The following is a 23422-nucleotide window of genomic DNA, read 5'->3' on the forward strand; positions in this document are numbered from 1 at the left end:
TCCTTCCCATAATTCCCTTTGTCTAATCTATTCAGCTTCTCTCCTCTCCCCCCCTCCCACATTGTGGTTTAGCTTCCCCATATCAGCAAAAATATTCAACCTTTGATTTTGGGGGGATAGGCTTATTTCACTTAGCATGATAGGTTACAGATCTATCCATTTACTGGCAAATGTCATAAAGTCATTTTTCTTTATGTCTGAGTAATATTCCATTGTGTATATATACCATACTTTCTTTATCCATTCATGTGTTGAAGGACACCTAGGTTGGCTCCATAGCTTAGCTATTGTGAATTGTGCTGCTATATATTCTTTCTTATCATTCTGTATAAAAAGCTTCTCCCAGTTACTCTTTTATATTATACTATTTATTTTGTATGTAGCACTTATTAAAATCTGTATTCATTTTGCTTATTTGATTATTTGTTTGTCTTTTTGCAGTGCTGGATATTTATTGTTAATTACTTAAATGTGATGTTCTAGATGAAGTCTTCCCTGACATCCTAACCTAAAACAGTTAAATTTGTACACATACATACACAACTCCTATGATTTTCCTTGCTTTAGTTTTTATATCAACATTTATCTCTTTCTAACATATATTTTCCCAACTACAATCTATTTTCTTTGAGAGCAGAGAAAAGTTTGTTACATTTACTGATGAATTCCCCAGCACCAGAACAGTTTCCTGGTTCATGGTAGGGGCTCAGTAAATATTTGAATGAGTGAACTGATAATTGCAATGAAGATGCAGTTTCCTTGAGAAAAGGGATTCTACCTGACTTGTTCATGCTATTTGTTTAGTGAGTAGCTCAATGCCTGGCTTATACAGGAGCTCAGTAAATGTTTGTTGAATAGATGAGTGAGAAGAGTTATCTGACGAAGAAGAGACAGTGGAGAGAAGATCTTTGTGAAGAGCCTGAGGCTGTGTTTGAAAAGCACAGGGAAGGCTAAAAGGTTAATGCTCTTAAACAAACACCCCATAAATGAGTAAAGAAGTAGGAGCCAAATCTGATTGCCCCTTATAGGCCATGTGAAGAATTCTTGATTTAGGGCAGAGCTGTACCTGGGTGGTAGAGTGCTTGCCTAACACACATGCATACACACACACACACACACACACACACACACACACACACGTATATTTTATATATCTATATCTATCTCTATGTATGTTTTTGAATTCTAGCTTTTTATCTGAAAGAGGAATGAGAAACTATTGGAGTGTTTTTAATGAAATAGAACAGAAAAGATTATTGATATGCAGAAAATTATAGGATTATTAGGATATATTTTATTTTAGAAACAAATATAATGCTGTAATTTGAAAAAATTAGAAAATTAAAAGCTTTTGTAAAATTATCAATATCCTCCTCCCTTCCTCCCCTCCCCAACAGGGCTGGGAATTGAACCTAGGCCTTGTGCATGCTGGCAAGTGTCCTATCACTGAGCTACATCCTCAGTCTCCTCCCTTTATTTTCTCTCCATCCCAACACATCCTATACAGAGAACTACAGTAGCTCTGCTTCAGATAATACCCTGTGTAACAATGCCCTTATGTTTCTAGGTAAATACAAATTCCCTCTTTTTAAGCTAGAGTGTTCTGCTTCATAACTCTGAGATGAGGTGAATTGGAGTTTGTGTGTAGATGCTTTGTGGGCTCCATAATTTTGACTTTGGAATTGCAAAATCCTAGTGTATTAGAAACATAAAAGAACATATAAAGGGAAAGTACGATATAACTTTGGAAATTTTAAGACTTCTGATTAATTTTGAATCTTTCAAGGATAAATATATTTGTGGCAAGTATTTTTTTTCTTTAATAATCTCCAAAGGATTTGGTACCATATTTGTTCCATACTTTAAGTGATGAGAGATCTTTTTAGAACCTAATCTTGGAAATGAAAGATCAAAGAAATATATTTGGATTTATTTATTGTAATAAATAGAGCTATATAGTTTGTATTTAGTCAAATCTACTGAAATCTGCACATTTTTCTCCTATAGAAATCTATCAAGTAGACCAATTTCTTATAAAACAAGTATCAAATAATCATAAAATTAAAATATAGGATAGTATGGATTATTTTATCACATTAATAACTATAATGATGTTGCCACCAGGCCATGTCCACCTAATTGTAGCTCAGGGTAGTGAGTTCTCTGTTTGGGTTTTCTTCCTCTGGAGAGTACTTCATAAAGACTGATACATTTTGCCTTTCAGACTCTCGTTTTTATGTTTCCATGATTATTCACTTTTATTATTCTATCACCACCAGTTGACTAAATTTTAAGTCATTACTGCTTTATCATTAGGAATTATTCATATAATTGTATGTTGGCTTCATTAATCTTGTTAGGATATTGTTGCCTAACTACACAATTTTTTAAAGAGATACAGATAATTTGGAGGATGCCATTAGTGAAATACTAAGTAGTATTAAAGGGAAGTTTGACGAAGGCAAGTTTGAATAGTCTATAAAAACAAACATATACACACAAAATTAAATGCTAGCCTCAAACCCATTTTCAGGTTTTGAAATACTTGTTATAGTTTGAATGCTGGTAACATGTTATTCCCCTTCCCTACAAAGAGTATTGAAAACCCCTAAATAATCTTTAATTTTTACAACTAGATGATTGTAGATTAGTTATTAGAAAGAATTTCAAGTTATTAAATACTGGAGAGTTGAACTTAGATTGTAGAATCACTTTTCTTGAGGATTTTAAGGTATGCAGTGTGGTTTGATTTGGACTTAGGGAACAGAAGATATAGGACCACAATATTCTTTTGAAATTGAAACATATATGTTTATTAGGCATGTATATGACAAGAACTGGTTGCATTTTAATTTTTCCTAAATTCCGAACCTAAGTAAGAGTTCTAGAATCACTCATATGCTTAAAGATCAGTAGTTTTTATCCTGGGTTTGCTTCTTAAAGGTTTTATTTCTTTTTTTAACCATTTAATAATCTTTTTAATTCTTTAAAATTTGTGATGTATTTATTTAATCAGAATTTTTAAATTAAGTGTTTTGGTGTTTTTTTTTTGTTTTGTTTTGTTTTTGGTTGGTAATTTTCCTTTTTCAAATCTCTTACATTTAAATCATCTACATAATATTTAAGGCAGAAATAAGGGTACAATTACCCTCTTTCTTTAGATAGCAACTAAGCACCTGGAACCAGGCCATAAGGTCACCATGTGTTCTTTTTTAGTTTTCCTTTGTGTGATCAATGATAAGTAACCTTTCTAATCACTGATGGGCCTTTGTGACCTCTTTAGGACTCTGTTCTCCCCCTTGACCATTAGGATCCTTTATTGCAAACAGCTGTTAGAGATGTTCCTGATATGGTAATGAAGACAAAGAGAAAGTTTTATACTCACAGACAAGGATCCAAGATGGCATAAGGATTGAGTTTCCCAAGGACAAAAGGTTTATACATGTTTCTTTTACAGATTTAACAGTTGTTTAAAATTAAAGACAAAAACATAGACAAAAGCCATCTTGCAATAAATATACCATTTTCTCTTTACACATTGCTTTACTTAATGATATAATCGTTGTAAAACGATTTTTATTCTTTTATGATGTTTCTCCCCTCTTGTGTGAACTGCTAATTTTAATTTTCCCTAGGTAAATCATAGGGGTTCTTGTCTCATTTTTTAGAGTTTGTTTTAACACATATAATTACTTGAAATGTATGGAGACATTGGAAAAATTAATCCTAATTTCTTTGATTGTACTGAAATGGTCTTTGTAAAGTAATCAATCATTCAATATTGATCAAAGTGGCCCTAGTTCAGAGGAGTTATTTCTGTATAACAGATACATTATTTTATATTAGATCATCATAATAAACTCCATTCTCTAAACTTATTTATATTGGTGTTTTAATTATTGTCAATGTTTGCAAAGATTGTCATTCACCTAACAAATCAGACTAGAAACTCTGGGAGTTGCTATTAAAATGTTGACTAGGTAGAAAAAATATTAAATTTTTTGTTTCTTGAATAGCCACAGAATATTTTTGTGTATTATGTTAACAGTACCTTTTTAAAATCCAAAGACAAGTGATGACGTTACATTCAAAAGTTCAAATATAATGTTAAAGTTGATGCCTAACCTCATGTAATATGCAAATAAGTGATGAATTATAAATAATCATCATAATTTGAAGCTATAATCCTTTAAAATAAAGGAAAAGGACAGGACATATTATAAATATTTAGTGATTATTTTATATTATATTAGAATACAAGTAAAGCTTTATTAATCAGTTTTGACCAGTAATTTTATTCAATCTAATATGTATAAAAGGCATGGGAAAGGAGTTTAGTTGTGAGGAGAATCTTACCCAGAGCTCATATCAAAGCTGGGTCAAATCTAGTTTTAGTTGAAATTGAAGCAAATTGTTAATTTTTCCTGAAATTATGTTAGTTTCTCATAATTTCCAAAAGTTTTGTAAAGTGAACCTCTTGAATGGAGGAGTCATCCTCGGTTGGAAACCATAACATGGGGGGGGTGATGATTAAATGAGCCAAAAATATGAATGTACCTTGTATAGTAGTTAACGGCATACCCTGAAAAAGTATTACTTCCTTTATTTTCTTCCTGCCTACAAAATCCCTGCCAGGTGGTCATGAAATGCTATAAAATCTCCACCGATAAGGATTCTGCATTAGTTCATCATTGTTCATCTCTGACTTTTGGAAGATTACTCTGAGTATTGAACTGAAATCTGCTCCCCTGACTTCTAGGCTGATGTGTACGTTTTTACAATCATGTATGAAATTGACTTTCTTAAAGTCTGAGAAAAGAGTTCCAGGTTCAAAAATATGACAAACAGTAAACACAATCATTCCTTCAGGCACAAAAACAAATATGCTAGATAAAATAACACTAACAAACATAATTAAATTCAATCAATTTAACTACAGCATGAACAATTGACAAATTGACAAAATGAAACCAAGATACATAAGTCTCACTTTTTTTATGTGATTATTTTCTAGTACATTAATGATTTGGAATTATCAAACAAGCATTCTCACAACTTAAGAGAAAGACCATAGCAATATATAGACTCAGAAGATAATTAAATTTTTTTTTGTTTTCTCCTTTCTTTATTGAACAAAGTAGATGGCTTAATGGTGCCATTTCTAAAATGCCCAGCTCCCTGTCAGAGACATGAGGACAGGTGCAGACACTGTGAAAAGACATCACTTTTGTGTTATTTTTTAAAAGTTGATTGAACTGTGCAGATACATTAATGGGGAAAAATGACTCCCATAAGAAATGGAGCCCTAGGATTGTGCCTCACATAAGAACAAAAGAAAAGACTTTGTACAGACAATATAGTGCTGACCAAATAAGTCAACATGAAAACCTTGGGATATATGATATAAGCAAATGTATGTGACTATACTTCTACAGAAGATGCTAAAGTAATAATAAATTTTTCGCTGAAGATAAGCTGGAATAAAAATTAATAAATGAGGAAACAATCTACCATGAAATTGACAATTAATGCCCAAAATTTAAAAAAAAATTTGAAAAAGAGAATAAGAGCCAAGGTGGCTAAAATGAGAAGGTAAAATAGGTCCAAAATTAGCTGAATAGGAGCTTCAAAATAAAAACAAAAACAAAGAATGGAAAGTCTAGTAAGAGAGACACATTACAAAAAATCAGAGTCAAAGGAAAATACAAATCTTCATAGCATGAGTCCAAGTAGATTAAAACAAAATACTTAGATATGTGGTGAAACAACACAAAAGGAATTCTTGAAAGCACCTGGAAAGACTCCTACAAAAGACAGCTGCTAGACTAACAGGTCTGGCCCCTGTGGAGGTCAGATGACAATGGACTTAATACTTTTAAAGGCTGAGGTAAGAATAATGTTACCCTGGAATTGGATATTCAATTAAAATATTGTCCAAATGAAGATAAATAAATATACTTTCAGAAAAATAAGAAAAATATCCCTTGCTAAAATATTATAAAGAATGTATGTCAAGAAGAAATTGTTTTCAGAAGATAATTGTAGGCATTAAAAAACAATTTTTATTAAAGGCATTGGAAGACACAGATGTATCTAAATAAACATTGGCTAACAAGTCTTGGACAAGTGGGTGGTTCACAAACTTTTAGGTTTTTATAGACAAGGAAAATTTCTCTAAAAAAACTGGCACACCAAAATGGGGATGCCAACTTTTAATTTTGCCAAAAAGGAACATTTTATAAAGGCTGTCCTAAGGAAACAGACCGTGTCCTCAGCAATCTTACTTACAATCTACTGTAATATCTAAAGAGTAAAAGGAATAAAACTTCATTAAAGCCCATTAGAATAAAAAAATTAGTGTCATGAAATATAAGGATTATATTGATATCATTCTTCTAATTTTGTCATAGAAATTAAAAAATTTATCATAAAGCAAACCAATCCATGGTTACATGTCTGGACTATACCCTCTCTAACTTTTCTCCCTGGTTCCTATGAATTTTAAGTGGTAGTATTTTTTCATAACATTAATGTAGTGATGGGTGCATAGTAGATTCTCAATAAATATTCTTAAATGAAAGGGGCAAATTGCTATTACTTTTGCATTATCAGGCAACCCTCCTAAGTGGTTAGAAGTTGACTCTATGATATTAAGATTCCATTTCAAATTTCCACTGCCACATAACAAAAATGACTCTTAGTGGAGCTGTTGATAACTTCTCTGTCCTTCCTTAACCCATCATCATGCCCCATAGAATTGAAAATTTGTAACAATGTGTTAAACTCAAAGGTCACCACAGTACCAAATTTCCCCTAGAGAGTCTTCCCAAAATATAGTTTAGAATTATAAAGGGGACCCTAACACACAATGATTTTTTAGTTCATAAAGGTCATGAAATTAGTCTTAATCTTATCTCTTTCTGTCAGGAATCACAAATATGTGAAAGAAAACTATGTTTTAAAGCTAAACCGAAGACGGTGAGTTAAAAAAAAGAAAGAAAGAAAGAAAGAAAGAAAAGAAAATATCATTACTTCCTACTATCTATCCTCACCTCTGCATTTTATTTAGGGAAATTGATCTACCTGTGACTTTGGTTTTTATAAATATTTTCCAAGAGGCAAAAAATTTCAACTTGCATTTAACTATTAGAACTTGGAACTTGTATCAGGGTGCTTATTCAGCAACTTATATGCAAGTGAAAAAAAATTGATCTATGTAAATATATCATGTACATTCCAGAATTCAGCAGTTTAGAGGAAGAAGGACATTCTGAAAGGGTGAAGTTGCTTTTTATTGTTCAAGAGAGCATCATTTGTTGCTTTTCTTTTTTCTAAATGTGGAAATCTTCCTAAATTGAATATCAAAATCTTTCTTACTGAAGCTGAGATTCCAGTTGTGAGAACTATTTGAAAACTCTTTTGCTCCTTCTCTGTGACTAGTTTAACATCTTGAGTTAGACTTCCAGTGCTATGCTTTATTTAGTGATCTATAAGAAGTTAATGCTCTAGCAAAATTTCAACCTTCAGGAACTCACAAAGTAGTCCAACTTCTGTTGGACTACTTCAAAAGGCATCATTCTCTTAGCATTAAGAGGGCTTTCTCCTGAATCTCGAAATTTAGGTTTTGAAAAAAATTTCTAAAGCACTTGCCATTTTGGGTAGAGATTTCCAAGATACTTTTGAAAACTAAATTGTATGTTTTTTGAGAGATGCTGTGAGTATAGTCCTTTTCAATAATAGAATTTTCATTGCCTAATTCTGTGTAAAATAACCTTTAGATTTCTTTTACTTTGTCAAAGTAAGATTTAGGCCAAATAAGGATCATAAGAGATCAGAAGTCTTGTTTAGAAACAAATTTATGGATGAAACAATTTCATGATCTCTATATGTATTCTGTTCTATTAATGCTTCTCTGTTGTGAATTCATTGTTTTTTGAATTTGGATAAACTTTTGCTACATGGGGCAGTATTTTAAAGCCACTTAAATATTACTCCTATTGCTTTTAAAATATTAACTAAATATATTTAGGAACATAAAACTGTGTTCTTAAAATTGTGTTTTGAGAGTTAAAAAGAGTTAAAAATGAGCAAAAGGATTACATATTCCTTATTAATTTATCTCTGTATCCAGATTATCATATTTTTATTGCAAACACACACTATACTACATAGTTCTAGTTTAAATTAAAAACTTGTTGGGCTGGGGATGTGGCTCAAGTGGTAGTGCGCTCGCCTGGCATGCGTGTGGCCCGGGTTCGATCCTCAGCACCACATACAAACAAAAGATGTTGTGTCCGCCGAAAACTAAAAAAAAAAAATAAAAACATTAAAAAATTCTCTCCCTCTCTCTTTCTCTCTCTCTCAAAAAAAACTTGTTATATCAGCAGTGATGCTACTTGATGATTATATATAAAAGATACTGAAATATTTTAGTATTTTCTTCCAAAACAATCTGGTTTGAGCTGTTAGTTAAAACGCTTACTCAGGGATAATGTTTATATGCTTATTTTAGAATCTGATAAATCAACATAGCACAAACAAAATGAAGTATTTTTTAAATGTATGAGGACACAATGCCTTTATTTTTATGTATTTATTTTTATGTGGTGCATAGGATCGAACCCAGTGCCTCATCTGCACTAAGTACTCTATTACTAAGCCACAACCCCAGCTACCAAATGAAGTATTTTATATTGATAATGTTAGAACAGGTATTGTAAACCTATACTGAGGTAATGAGAAGATAAATCAGAATAAATTAGATCTGATAGCATCAAGGGGGAACCTGTATACTTCAAGGGAATTTTCTGAAAAAGATTACGAGTTCGATTTTAATGAGACTTTGGGGGAATTGACCTTCTTAGCAGTCTCAATTGGTTCCTAAAACTTAGGCACCAAGGTACAAATGCTCTCTTCATAGAAAATTCTGACAGCTTCAAGTAGCATCTGAAACATGGTATAAATGGCAGCATTTGTTCAAAACCAGGTATTCTTTTCATGGAGGTAGACGATATTGACAGACTGAAAATAGCATTTCTAAATTGCTCTTATCTGAACTTTAGAAATTATTCCAACATACATCATATTACTTCACATATATTAAATTTATATCCATCTCATGATATGTGTGTATCCCTTTGTCATTTTAAAGTTGTCTTTGTTTGCCTATTACAGTAAGTCTAGGAAGTCATTTCCCTTGCAATACTTTATTAAAATTGGTAAGTTTGTGCTATTGTATGTTCTTGTATGAGTGTAATAAACATAGATTTCCTCTCTTTATTATTATGAGTCTTTTGTATTAATGAAATTGTTGTGCATGTTGTGAAAAGATCCTAATCAGTGTTAAAAGCTAAGACATAATTTATCCACTAAAATGAGAATTATAAAGACAAATGTTTAAGTGATTCTACTAAAAGGGTAACCCATCTTGTATAAGAGCCTATCTCTGATACTTCGATAGCAACAAGAGACCTAGGTTCTCTTTTCTATAAATCTGAATGTGAGTGTGTTTTATGGAACAATTGGCCACAATTTTAATCTCTATTTCTGATCAACTTGCTTTGCCTTCTTTCCTAGGAAGTGTGTAGAGAGCTCTGGTGCCTCAGCAAAAGCAACCGCTGTGTCACCAACAGTATTCCAGCAGCTGAGGGGACGCTCTGTCAAACGGGGAATATTGAAAAGGGGGTAAGCTTAAGTGATTTTCTACCTGTTTCATACGTAGATTATTAGCTGATAAATTTTGATGATAATAATCAATCAATCATTAGAAAATCTTGTAATTTAAAATGCACTTTAAAATATTAAATTCCTAGCTCAGTAGTTAATTGATATCAGCAAATATGCATCCTTTAGGATTTGCAATGCATAACTATTTTCTGTGTCAGTTTTACCTGCTTGTATGAGTTCTATTTGTGTCAAAAAAATCTTATATAATTTTTTCTGATAAATAATTCCTAGGAAAAAATTACATGACCCCAAAATAGACTTCATAGACTAATTAAAGTCACTTTTACATTGCAGTATAAGCAAAGGGACTTAGTCAAATAATTTATTGAGCACAGAAATCAGAGCTAAATAATTTTAGTTCCATCAGTTTAATTTTTTAAATGTCATCAAGAATTGTTCAAATAGACAAGAATAGTTGTATGCTACTCCTGAAATTCTTAGAAATTGTTATGTATGTAAATTCTAGAATTTATTGCTATGGACTGAATTTACAATAATAACTACTACTTGTCATCTGTTCTCAGTTCTGAATTCTTGCATGTTAGCTGGGCTACTTTCAACAAAAGTTACACTGAATTTCAGCTTGCAATGGGATGTTTAAATAAAAAGAATGAAAGCTTTTGGGCAGCTGTCACAGTATATTAATTCTTGTTGATGGCTTCATTCAGGACCCATGACCTAGTGCCATGGTGATGGCTTTTCCATTGCTGGGTTTGGAAATGTTGGTAAATTATGCTAAATATATGAATTGATAGGGTCATTTAAAAAGGATTATGGTTTTTTTTTCAGAATTTTTAAGTAGCCAATAAAAATACAGAGACCTTCCCACACTACCAAAAATTTCTTCTTTTTTTTTTCACTGAAGTAATAAAAAATATTAGGAACTGCTTTCTTAAAACAACAGTCTAGGTTTATTTTGGAATCAACAATTCTTGTCAACAACAAGTAGCAATTTATATCAATCTATACTTAGAAGAAATACTCAATTGTAAAGGGGCAATCACACATTGAGAATCTGTTTGTCTGTCATTGATAATTATTCTAGTGACTAGTCCCTGGGTTATAGTTTCTATTCACCTAGAATGATACTATCACTATCACTATCACTATTTGTTTCCAATTTTGATGTATTTCCAAAGCATAAAGAATTTTTGCTTTTAAACACTTCAAAGCCCTTCTAGAAGCATTCTATATATTATATAATCACTTCAGTAATTAAACCATAAATAGTGGCTATTTGGAACACAAGTTTCAACCTCCACATTTATATTGAAAACACATACTTAATGACTTGTTTGTGCTTAATAGAAGGGCCCTTAAATCTCAGACCTTACAGCTATCTACATATATATGAAAAAGTTGGCATATTTCTTAGAAATTATGATTTTGAGGAATACTTTCCTCAGCTAATATTAAAGCTAACAGTATTGAATTTAAATTTAGAAAATCAAATAGAGGGGAAATTTAATTTACCCTGTCTTTGCCTCTAATTTTACTTTATTTTCCAGTGAGAAATTTTGCATACGAAAAAGTTATTTTTTGTTGTCACAGGAATAAAGTGGTTCACTAAGCCTAAGATAGGTGGTGACATGTTTATTGTTGTTGAATGCAGAAATTTAATTTACTCTGTCACTCCTAACATACCTCCAAAGAACAACTTGGGCTCCCTAAAAAACTACTTGAGGACCTTGTAGGTTTGTGTGTCAAAGCATCTTTTTTTTTTTTGTATCAGATTTTGATCCAGGGGCACTTAACCACTGAGCCACATCCCTAGCCCTTTTTTATATTTTATTTAGAAACAGAATCTTGCTAAACTGCTCAGAGTAATGCTTCATTTTTACTCACAACCCAACACTGTACTATTATAAGGTCAATACGTTGGACATCACCATCTAAAATTAATCTACAAAACAAATCCGGGTCATTCTTCCCAAAACATGCAGGTAGGCAGTTTTAGGAATGATAGGAACAAGTCTTAGAATAAAAGAACCTATGAAAAAAAATACAAACGTAGATTCCTAGAAAGAATAGAGGAAAAAGAAGACCCTCAAAGCATCCATAAAAACTGAATTTATGCCAGACGTATGCCTGTGATCTCAGCAGCTCGGGAAGCTGAGACAGCAGGAACAGGGTTCAAAGCCAACTTCAGCAAAAACGAGGTGCTAAGCAACTCAGTAGACCCTGTCTCTAAATAAAATACAAAATAGGGCTGGGATGGGGCTCGATGGTTGAGTGCCCCTGAGTTCAATCCCTGGTACAAAAATAAAACAAAAGAGAACAAAACATTGAAAAACTAAATTTATGAAGGGCTTTCAGAGAACTGAATCTATCTATATTAATAAAAAGAACTAGACACATGAGCTGAACTTTTATTTTTATTAACTGAATTTACTGTTATTTTCTATATGAATTTTATTGTTTAGTTCTTATATCTTAAGAGAAAGAAGCATGTTTATTGTTGCTGAATGCAGATTTTACACTTATTACTATGAAGTTAAACTAGAATTTAGAATTTTGACTTAAACACATGAGAAGAGCTAGTGACACGATCAAACTGGAACTTTCAATTGATTTGATCAACTCTGTGTGGTTAATCTGTGAACCTGTCATCTAAAAATAGTTGGCATTCCAGTAACAATAATGGCAATGGTAATAAATATTTTTAAAGTACTTACACTATGCCAGACACATATCACTAGGTGCTTCACAACCATTTATCTGTTTAAGGTTAACAAAAATCCTATAAGTTAGGTACTGTTTTAACTCTGTTTTACAGATGAAAAAAGTAAGACTCGAGAGTCCAAATTATACTACTATTTACCAGCATAGCTGAGATTCCAGCCCAGGTTTTCTGATTTGGGAGTTAAAATCTTTCCCCCGTCTATACTGCCTCTAATTTTACTTTATCTTCCAGTGAGAAATTTTGCATAGGAAAGTTATTTTTTGTTGTCACAGGAATAAAGTGGTTCACTAAGTCTGAGATAGGTGGTGACAGTATATTTTTATCCTTTAATATTAAATGGATTTTTGATTTTTCTACTGGTAACAGTTTCTTAACTGAGTAGGCACAATAAAAAGGCAGTATGGGTAAAACATTGAGCTAAAAATATATGATTGTGTGACAATTGGAAAAATAGTGGAATCTTTAAAATAAGAGAAAACTGATTTCAACATATTTTATAGTGATATTGTGAAGATGGATTGAGATAATATATCAATGAGCTTTTTGTGATTTTCCTTTGAGGGAAGATGGTATCTATTGCTAAATTATCATCATACTTTTCATTATAATTTGCTAACCTTAAATGATGATGGGAAGACAATTCTGTGCCAGACCCTCTCAAGTAGTAGCAATGAGCATCAGAGTATAAGGATTAGTTTATCTCTCAGAGACATAAATGGAATATCTACAGCCTCTGATCTTAACTGAGTTTCGAAACTGCTTTCTTTAGAAGAGACGAGAAAGAACCTACACCCTGTCTAGCCAGAAGAATAAAACCAAAGTTGCTCATAGTTTTCTGAATAAATCTTCTTTAAAAAGGAGGGGGTAGAAATATTGCTTGAGTGATAGCATAGACATATCCAGAGGAGTGGATGCATGATGATCTCGTCAAATTCTGGCTGCAAAAATATGGGATCCCTGCCCGGGGGCACAGTTCCACAAATGTTCCATGTAAGTATGGGAACTGTTCCATGCACATTTAGCAGATGGAGTAAGAAATATGGCCAAAAAATTAAAAACTGATCTTTGCGTGAGTCCTGGGGGGTCTGACATCGCTATTACAGCCATTGGATGTTTGCCTGAATAAGCCATTCAAGGATTGAATAAGAACCATATGGTCTGAATGGATGTGCTCAGGGACAGTAGCATTAACCAAAGGAGGAAATTTGATGAGCCCAGACGGTGTGCTGGTACTGTGTGTCCATGGGTCAGTCTCCTACAAATCAATCAATATAACTTTCAGCCAGAGAACTTTCCTTGGGTATAGCATCAGTAATAGCCCTTGGACAGGAATCAGAGGGATGCCATATTTGATGAAATAGTAAATAAGGATTTAGATTGTAAAAACTTCAGTAGTAGTGTTGGCATTGTTACCAAACAGGATATTAAGGATAATCAAAGCCCAATCCTTGTAATCCCTGCTGGTGACCACAAAGAAGATTTCAAATACTTGGTTTATTGCCAAAAGATAGATTTAATGATTCTATAAGACCCAATTAGAGATGTAGCCCAGCATTTGGGCTTACATATAAGTGACATTGATTCCTAATATCTTTGCATGGGTAACATAGGGGTGGATTAGAATGGGATTATTACATGGGCTTCTAAAGCACTAGATATAAAATAGCACATTTGTAGTCTTAGACCTTAATTCACTTAGAGTAGAATATAATATGTTTTGACTGGACGCCTAACTATAAACACAGGAAGTGAAGAAAGAGTAGCTCTTCCATTTGCTTTATAAATTTAAATAGTATGGGATGACAAGTTCTGATTTAGAATTTGGGCTGAATTGTAGCTTGAACATTCCCACACCTGCATAATGGAAAGATAAGGCTTTTAATAGTGTAGTGCTCCAGCCCTCAGCACTCTGATTTGGAAAGAATGTTCTGTATTGAATCACCAATATCATTTCCTTTAAAACCTTAGGATTTCCTTAGAGGTCTCTCATTCCAGATGCTGACTAGACCCAGTTCTGGCTATTATAAGATATACCTTAATCACCTCCTAAAATGGTTCCAGTTTTAAAAGTTATTTAAAAATACTATGTATACCTTAAATTTCTTTTGTAAAATTCTGACCAATTCTCAAAGGTAGACGGTTAAATTTATAATATATCTTGCTTAAAGTCAGTTTTTTTTTGTATAGCTCATGAAATTTAGTAACCCAATAGCAAGAGATGTTGTTTAGTAATGAAAGGTGTTTCTTAAGAAGCTTTTCAAAGCTTCAGTGGAATGTGCTATTTTTCTAGATAGTGTTTAAAACACATTTATTTAATTTAGATGGAATGTGAAAAGTAAGGATAAACAACATGAGATTTTATTCTTGGAATGCATTAGTTTCATTTCTTTCACCTTTGTGAATTTGGTTAAACACACCTGAATTAGCAAAGGAAGGCCAAATTTATCCAATTTGTCTGCATAATTTAGACTGAAGTGATGACTGTTATTTAGAACAGTCCAAAATTACTAGATTAGATATTACCTTTGAGAATAAAGATTAGAAACTGGTTTGCATCTGCATATTTAACTTTCCTAGTTAAAAATGAAATAAGACTATGCTTTTGGAAATAGAGTTTTTACAGGTAAGGCAACTCCATGTAAAAGAAAGAATAAACATAGATGATAGGACTCAAAAATTTTACCTTTCCGTACTTAATAGGATTTATATACTTCAGTTGATTCGTTGGTATAATCTAATTATTGTATTCATGATTTACATACATTAAAAATTTTATATCTATATTGATTAATGAAACATCTAGTAAAGTAGCTCAAATCTTATGTGAGAATTCCAAGGAGATTTTGTTCCCATAAATAGAAAGAGGGAAAACAAAACAGAGTTCAAAAGCATACTTCTGCCAGAGATCAAAATCAAACAAGTTGTTTGATTGATTTTAACTTCTTCGAATGTATATCTGCATTGAACTAATTTTTAAGGTTCTTCTAATTTAAATCACATTGGAATCAAATACTAAAACTAGTTTCCATTATATATTTATGGAAACAAAGGAAAAGAAAGCCAGTGATTTGCTTTGGACCCTAAAATATGGCTTGAATGAGAACTGAGATTCAAAATATAAAGTTTCCTACACAGACTGAAGTTGTTAGTTTGTAAACTAGTTAACAATTTTAACTAGTTATTCAAGTGAGACTTGTCTTTTATCAACTGCTTAATAACTGATTTTACATTATTACTGTGATTTTTATCCATTAATATTTGTTGTTTAACCTTCTGGTATGTCTAATATGTCCATGAAATGTATATAATTAAAGAATGAATTTATGCAGTAAAAGTTCTAGCAAATCATTTATTAAATACTATGACTGTGTAGATACTAATTAACCATGAGAACTGAGCAGCATTTAAGAAACTGAATAGTGTATTTATCTTTTATCTTAAGAGTAAGCTTTATTTTATTAAAAAAAAAATGGTGCTGGGGCTTGTGCATGCTAGGTACCAACCCTACCACTAAGCTATACTCCCTTGCCCAAGAATTAGATTTAAAAGGAAAACAAGAAGATTTATGTGACTTTTCTCACTTCCCTGCATTTTGCAAGCATACTAAGAACATATGGAACCTACAACTTTTGGAACCTACGATTTTCAATATTATTGCAGCCCTCATAATTCCTTTCTTCCCTAAAAATTGAAAAAACTGGAAATTTTCTCTATTTATCATGGATTTCTTCAAGGAGATCTGAAAAAGATGTGGGTGTATCACTGAGCTTTTTTTTTAATGCATAGCATTTTTAAGATCTTATGTTTTTTTCTTTTTATTCTAATTTGTTATACATGACAGCAGACTGCATTTCAATTCAAATTACACATATAAAGCACAATTTTTCATGTCTCTGGTTGTATATAGAGTCACATCATTCATGTCTTCATACATGTATTTAGGGTAATGATATCTATCTCATTCCACCATTTTTCCAACCCCAATCCCTTCTCTCTCCCCCTTCATCCCCTTTGCCCTATCTACAGTTCCTCCTTTCCTCCCATGCTCCCCCCCCATCCCCATTATGGATCAGCATCCTCATATCAGAGAAAACATTCAGCATTTGTTTTTTTTAGGATTGGCTTACTTCGCTTAGCATAATATTCTCCAACTCCATCCATTTGCCTGCCTTTGGAAATAGAGCTTTTACACTTCCTACCAGGGAAATAATTATTAATTTGACTTTCTTTTTTTAATTCAAATAAGAAGTTTATTAAATTATGAAATGGATGCAAAAGATTCTGAAGATTACTAAAAGACAAACTTTTAAATAATATAAAGATTAGTTAAGACAAGATGTCATAGTACAGTTAAATGGAGGTCAAGTCAAGAGATCCCTCCTTCTCTTCCTGGTGCATTTGCCAGCTCATACCAAAGCACTTGGCATCTCCCTGTGCTACTTGTCAAAGGCTGAACCTTCCTGAGGCTGGGGAATTGGAACCGAACCTGTGGCCCTCTGCCCTTTGCAGGGACCCACCGTGACTCTTTGACTCCAGGCACACTTGTAGCTTCAGGGACTCATTCCTGCACTGAAAACCCAATCAATACATTAAATTAAAAATCACATTCTTTCACTATAGTTTTTTTTGCCTATTTATTTATTTTATTTATAGATGACAGCAGAATGCATTACAATTCTTATTACACATATAGAACACAATTTTTCATATCTCAGGTTGTATACATAGTATATTCACACCAATTCATGTCTTCATACCTATACTTTGGATAATAATGATCATCACATTCCACCATCATTAATAACCCCACTCTCCCTCCCTTCCCCTCCAGCCCTATCTAGAGTTCGTCTATTCTTCCCATGCTCCAGCTCCCTATCCCACTATGAATCAGCCTCCTTATATCAAAGAAAACAAGGTATCTCTAGTTTTCTTTCCAACATGCAACCAAAATGTGACACAGAATCCTGTAATTTAACTTATGACTTATTCATTTCAGAAAATTTTATCGCATGCCTATTAGTTGCCAAGCTCTATTTTATGCATTCATCATTACCAATAAAACCTTCTGTAATGATGGAAATGTATATGCTGTGTCCAACATAGTAACCACTAGGCACACGTGACTATACTACTCTTGAAATGTGGCTAATGGAGCTGAAGAACTGAATTATTTCTTTTAATTAATTTAAATGGCCATATGTCCCTATCAAGCCTCTTACTTTCTAAGGAGAGGAAGAAAAGTAGTAATTTGAAAGATAGCTAACTAGAAGTAGTGTTAAAAGGTAAAAAAGAACTAAAATGGGAGGATCACTATTGCATTCTGGCACTGCGGGGCATAGGGCAGGAAGTGGCAGAAAGGTGGTCAAGGAGAGAGAGCTCTCTGTTGAAATCACACTTGACCTAAGATTGAATGAAAAGAAGACAGCAATACAAAAACGTAGAGGAGAGCATTACCAGGACCAGCAAATGCAGATGCACTAAAGAAAGAATAAGATTTGTTTATTAAGAAAAAGACAATCAGCTGGGCGAGATGGTGCATGCCTGTAATCCCAGCAGCTTGGGAGGCTGAGGCAGAGGATATTAAGTTCAAAGCCAGCCATAGCAACTTAGCCAGGCCCTAAGCAACTCAGTGAGACCCTGTCTCCAAATAAACTATGAAAAAGGGCTGAGGATGTGGCTCAGTGGTTAAGTGCCCCTGAGTTCAATCCTCAGTACCAATAGGAAAAAAAAGAAGAAAACAAAAAGAAAAAGTCAACATGTTCTGGAGCAATTAGTGCACAGGACAGATGGAGACCGAAGAAAAAGGAAGGGCCAGATCACTAAGTCCACTGTTGTCCAATGTTAAGGAATGTAGGAAAACATTGAAGTATTTTAAGCGCCCCCCCCACCCTGACGACATGATGTGATAATGTGGTTTTAAAAGGTATCTTTGAATGGTTTCTGTAAAATAATTATAGTAAGAAAAAATGGAGTTAAAGTGACCAGTTAAGAGGCTACTTCATTTGCCAATTGATCTAGGGCGTTAGCAGTGAAGAAGGTGAAAAGTTAATAAACTCTAGATATTTCTTGGAAGTAAAACAACAAACTTGGTGATGGAATTAGCATAATGAACTAATTGCTTTTTAAGCATCACGTGTCATATAGTCCCTTTATAAGAGACTTTATAAGGTTGAATTTTTGTTTAAACCTTCCAACATTGTTGACATTTATTCTACTCTAATAACCATTTTCCTTCTTGTTATTCATAAAAATAAATAACTTCCATAGCATCAGTTTGATTTGTCAAAGTTTGATAATTCAGAAAAATGTACCAATAAAAGCTACAAATGCTTGGTTTACAAAAAAAAGACTTTTATTTTGTCATGTTCTTCAAATAAGATTTATCATGCTAGAGTTATGAGCTGATTATGTGATGTCTGTGTCTCGATAAATTATTTCTGGCTTTCTACTTAGGTGCAGTGTGTGTGGTTTATTGCAGAGAGTAAAGCTGAACAGAATTCTAGTACACATGTTCATGCAGGGGCCATGCACATGGCTAGTGAGTGTATATAAGGGTTTTTTTGTACCCAGTCCCTAGTGTCTTGGCATTACTTTTATTATGTCTGCAGTACTCATGTAGATGAAATGCCACAACACATTCTTTTACTATTGTAGCCTCAACTCATTTTTTAAAAATTTTTTTAAGGAAAGAGCAATTACTATCATAAAAATTCCTTACTGGGGAACTTTCCACATTGCGTTATCATTCCATGAGTCTAATAATAGTGGAATATAAAGAAAAATTTTTTAGAAAATACTAAAATATCTAAAAAAGACTTTGAGGTCTGTAGCTAGCTAGGTCCATAATGAGAAACACTAAAAGTCTGGAGGAGGAGAAACAAGGAAAAAAAGGCAAAGTCAGGTTTTTTTAGAACTCCTGGTACTTGATGGAGATTTATAAATCATGGCATAGCTAAAGATAATTTTCAAATCACATGCACCTTTACTAAGTCTAAACAAGTTAAAGAACTATTTATGTGTTATCTGTTTTGAGAATGCTAATGCCTAAAATTGGTCATTACCTGATCCTTTTGTATTTCTGTCCTGATAGTTCTATCTGCCTAAAAGCTAATTATGTGTTTTCTGTGAAATCTTACAGTGGTGTTATCAGGGAGATTGTGTTCCTTTTGGCACTTGGCCCCAGAGCATAGATGGGGGCTGGGGTCCCTGGTCACTGTGGGGAGAGTGCAGCAGAACCTGCGGGGGAGGCGTCTCCTCATCCCTAAGACACTGTGACAGTCCAGCGTAAGTAGCTAAAGTAAGCCAGAGCCAACAAAAAGACACAGTTGGAAATGATTCAAAGCTGTGGTTTCACATGTTATCTGTAAAAACGTTTCTCTAGTGAGCCAAATGCTTGTCTTCAGAACAAGCAATAGGCACAGGAAAGTGGAGGAGCTTTGTTAAACAGACTTTCTTTTTCTTCCTTTCCTCTTATTGTATAACTAAAAATAAAAATTTTTAAAATAGAAAAGCATTGTGTATCTGTCCTAGATAAACCAGACTTTTAATCTAGTAATAATCAGATAGATTTCCTCCTACAAAAACTACTGAATTATGGATGAATCCAGGTCTGGTTTTTGCTACATTACCATTATTCCCAGGAAACCTAAGGTCTTTTCACATGTCACATAAAATTATTACTGCTACATTAGTATTAAAAGGACCAATGAGAGCACTTCAAGGGTTGAAATGCCTTGATTCGCACCACAAATCACAATGAAAAGAATACTGCCCATGTGTTAAAATAGTTTCCATTCACATGCCCCCATTAATCATCTTCTAGAGCTGCCACCACTTTTCTCCCCATGACTGTTTTATGCAGGTCAGCCTGCTCCTCTCCCACTACTCTTTTCTCCAGCCAGAGTTGCCCTGGCACAAGGCCAGCCTTGTTAGTATTATTTTCTAGCTCTATTGCGTCTCCCTCCCACCAATGCCCATTACAGGTGAACTGTTCCTTTAGTTGTACTTTCCTGTCCTCCCCCAGACTAAACCACTCCCTAGCTGCTGCATGTCAAGTGCCCATTTTTGTCTAGAACTGAGGCTGAATGCCTTCTTTCCTGGCTAGTAAAATTTGATGTAGGAAATTATGATAACTTTTTTTTACCCCTCTGGGATAAAAGCTTATCTATTTTTATTTTCTTTTTGTTCTCACTTTAACTCACAATATTTCTCTTTGGATTCTCTCTCCAAATGTGTCTTTTCTTCTTTTTAACTTGAATTTTTTTCCCTTCATGTTAGTTCTGTGTTTTCATTCTCCCACTTTCTATCATAATTACCTTCCCACTAAGTAGAGCTTCCTGTTATGCATTCATAAACCAGTTCTTACTACCACCATCCCCACTACCTTGTTTTTGTCTGACCATCCAACCTCTCTCAAGCTTGATTCAAGCTGAGCAATTTCCTTTGCTTCATTAGAGTCAGTATTCACTGGCATTCAAAATATATTAAAAATATAGATTTGATTATCCCATATATCCTAAGATAATACAGAATAATTAACCTAAATTAAACAGTAGGCTGCTATAAATTAATAACCCAAAAAGTAAAATTATACAACAAATAATATAGCCAGATATGTAAGGAATACCTGGACCTCTTTTAAAAGAAAAAGTTGTTTCGCCTCAATAATAGAATTCTCAAACAATAGCATATGGCTTTCCCTAATATAAACTATTTAAGATTAACTTATGTAAATGAAATATTTAACATTCTACTCTTTCTTTAATTTGAATATATATAACAATTTATATAATGCAAAGCCATCTGATTTAGGGGTTTAATTTTTAACTTCATATATTATTTGAAATGAGATGGAATTAATTTCTGCATTATTTATTTTAAATTGGTGCTATTTCCAGAAAGTTATTTAGTGTCCTCTCTTTGCTTTCCATATGGAAGGAAAAAAAAAACCTTTTCTCTCCTACCTGGTAAGCATATAGCATCAGATTATGAGTTTTGTTGAATATGACTTAACTGGCTTTTAATTACAAATAAATTATTTTTAAATTCATTTATTGTACTAGGTACTATACTATAATTAGAAAATATATTAACTATATTTTCTTAAGTATGTAAGTCATGACAATTAAATCTTATATATTACTCATAGTAAACTAACTTAATTTTTATGTTCAACCATAATTTTGCTAACAACTACCAGAGTGTTATTTTAATAATAAAATAACCACATTTGCATTTTAAAGTAAATTTTAATATTTTCATTAATCAATATATGTATTCTTTATTGGAGAGATATATTCACATGCTAAAATGTTTTTTCAGACCTTCAGGAGGTGGAAAATATTGCCTTGGGGAAAGGAAACGGTATCGCTCCTGTAACACAGATGTAAGTAAAACCAAACTCTGCTATGAAAAATTAGCTTACTTTTCCCCTAGAGCAAGGAAATATTTTAAATTTTAAGCTATTTGATCAGAAATCCATGTGGATGAGGGTCACATGGATTTCCTAAATGGTTAATCATGAATGGAGCTGGCCTAAATTCCATCAACACTGTCAACAAGTGTCAAAGGGGAGCTCCAGCAGTAGGAGCAAACACATTCTTCCCCAATAGGCATGGAGAGAGAGCTACACACAGCCTGAGCTGCCCAGCCCCACAACACTCAAAACTTGACTGCCACTATCTTTCTTTAGTCCACCAGGATCAACCTTATTATGTTCTTCAACCCAGTTTATGTTTGTCACCACAAGAGGCCCTAGGCTCCCACATCATTCCTCACCTCTTGCCATCGAATCCCATAAGACTCTGCATATTACCTCTTACGTTCCTTTTCCTATCCTTGCCAAACTACTAAAGCTTTTCTGTACCCTGCAGATTCATCACCAGCAAAATCTCTTATACCCTGACTTTTCTGGTTTTTCTTTCCTTCGCCTTCTTGCTGCAATAAAAACCATTCTCCTTTGAATCTGCTGCTTCTATTATAGATTCCAAACTGAAAGCTTCTGTTTTCTCCCTTTTCTCTGATGACTGGGCTTAAAAATGGACTGAATATCTTTGACATGTAAATGGATCAAATATTTTACCATTCCTTCAAGATCATGTTTCTTCCTATAACTTTGAATTTCATGATATCAGACTATTAACCTACTGCCTTTTACTCTCATGCCCTCCAGTCCTGCTTCTGTCTTATTTTCTTGGTGATTTCATGTCAGTGAATGTTCCAGTATCTTCTCTTTAGGATGTTTCCACAAGCATACAGACATGCTTTCTATCTAAAAACAAACCACAAAACCTGTAGTTGTTTTCTCATTTCTTTGCTCTTCTTTGAAACATATTTCTCGAAAGTCTTATCTATACATATGGAATCCAGTCTGTCTCTTCTAATTTTTTTCTAAAATTGCCCCTGTCAGGTTTCTGTCTTCATCATTCTGTTGAGTGCTTTTGTCAAGTCACAGATGACTTCTGTGTTTCCCCTTGGAGTTTTCATTGTCCTCGACTTGCATTAGGTTTCCGTCACTACAAGTTTTTTGTTGTTCTTTCACATTGCTGCTTACTTCTCATTCTCTATATTCCTTCTTACTCTTTTCTTTTTCTCTTACTCTTAGAGTACCCAGGGTTTAGTGCTTGGCTGCCTTCTCTGCTCTATCAACACTCATTTCCTTAATGATCTCATCCAGGTTCAGTGCTTTTGATACAATTTATATGCCATTTGCCCCCCCAAATTTTTATCTTCAGCCTAAATTTCTTCCATGGATTCCAGGCTCATATGTAACTATCTGATTAGAGACTTTTTTAAAACTTTTTTTTATTTATATATGACAGCAGAATGTATTGCAATTCTTATTACACGTATAGGTCACAATTTTTCATTTCTGTGGTTGTATACAAGGTATATTCATACCAATTTGTGTCTTCGTACATGTACTTTGAATAATGATGATCATCATATTTCACCATCATTTATTGATTAGAGACTTTTAATAGACATCTAGTACTTAGTGGATGCAAGTGTTAT

The 23422-nt window shown here is 33.3% G+C and overlaps 1 protein-coding gene across 9 annotated transcripts in view; it reads left to right on the forward strand.

The window, feature by feature from the left end:
* The window catches only part of Adamts6 (ADAM metallopeptidase with thrombospondin type 1 motif 6), a 289202-nt gene that overhangs the window by 171697 nt on the left and 94083 nt on the right, over positions 1 to 23422 (forward strand). For 8 of the 9 annotated variants that reach the window (XR_013423336.1, XM_078015828.1, XM_078015829.1 and 5 more), the window contains 3 exons: positions 9577 to 9684; positions 19548 to 19693; positions 21731 to 21794. Coding sequence is in view for 8 of the 9 variants with exons in the window: in XM_078015828.1 (XP_077871954.1) it covers positions 9577 to 9684; positions 19548 to 19693; positions 21731 to 21794 (318 nt within the window). In the remaining variant the exon portion in view is untranslated. The remainder of the gene's footprint in view (positions 1 to 9576; positions 9685 to 19547; positions 19694 to 21730; positions 21795 to 23422) is intronic. The other variant, XM_078015821.1, reaches the window with a different exon arrangement.

The sequence above is a fragment of the Ictidomys tridecemlineatus genome, chromosome 1 (assembly GCF_052094955.1).
Source record: "Ictidomys tridecemlineatus isolate mIctTri1 chromosome 1, mIctTri1.hap1, whole genome shotgun sequence".
Classification (NCBI taxonomy): domain Eukaryota; kingdom Metazoa; phylum Chordata; class Mammalia; order Rodentia; family Sciuridae; genus Ictidomys; species Ictidomys tridecemlineatus.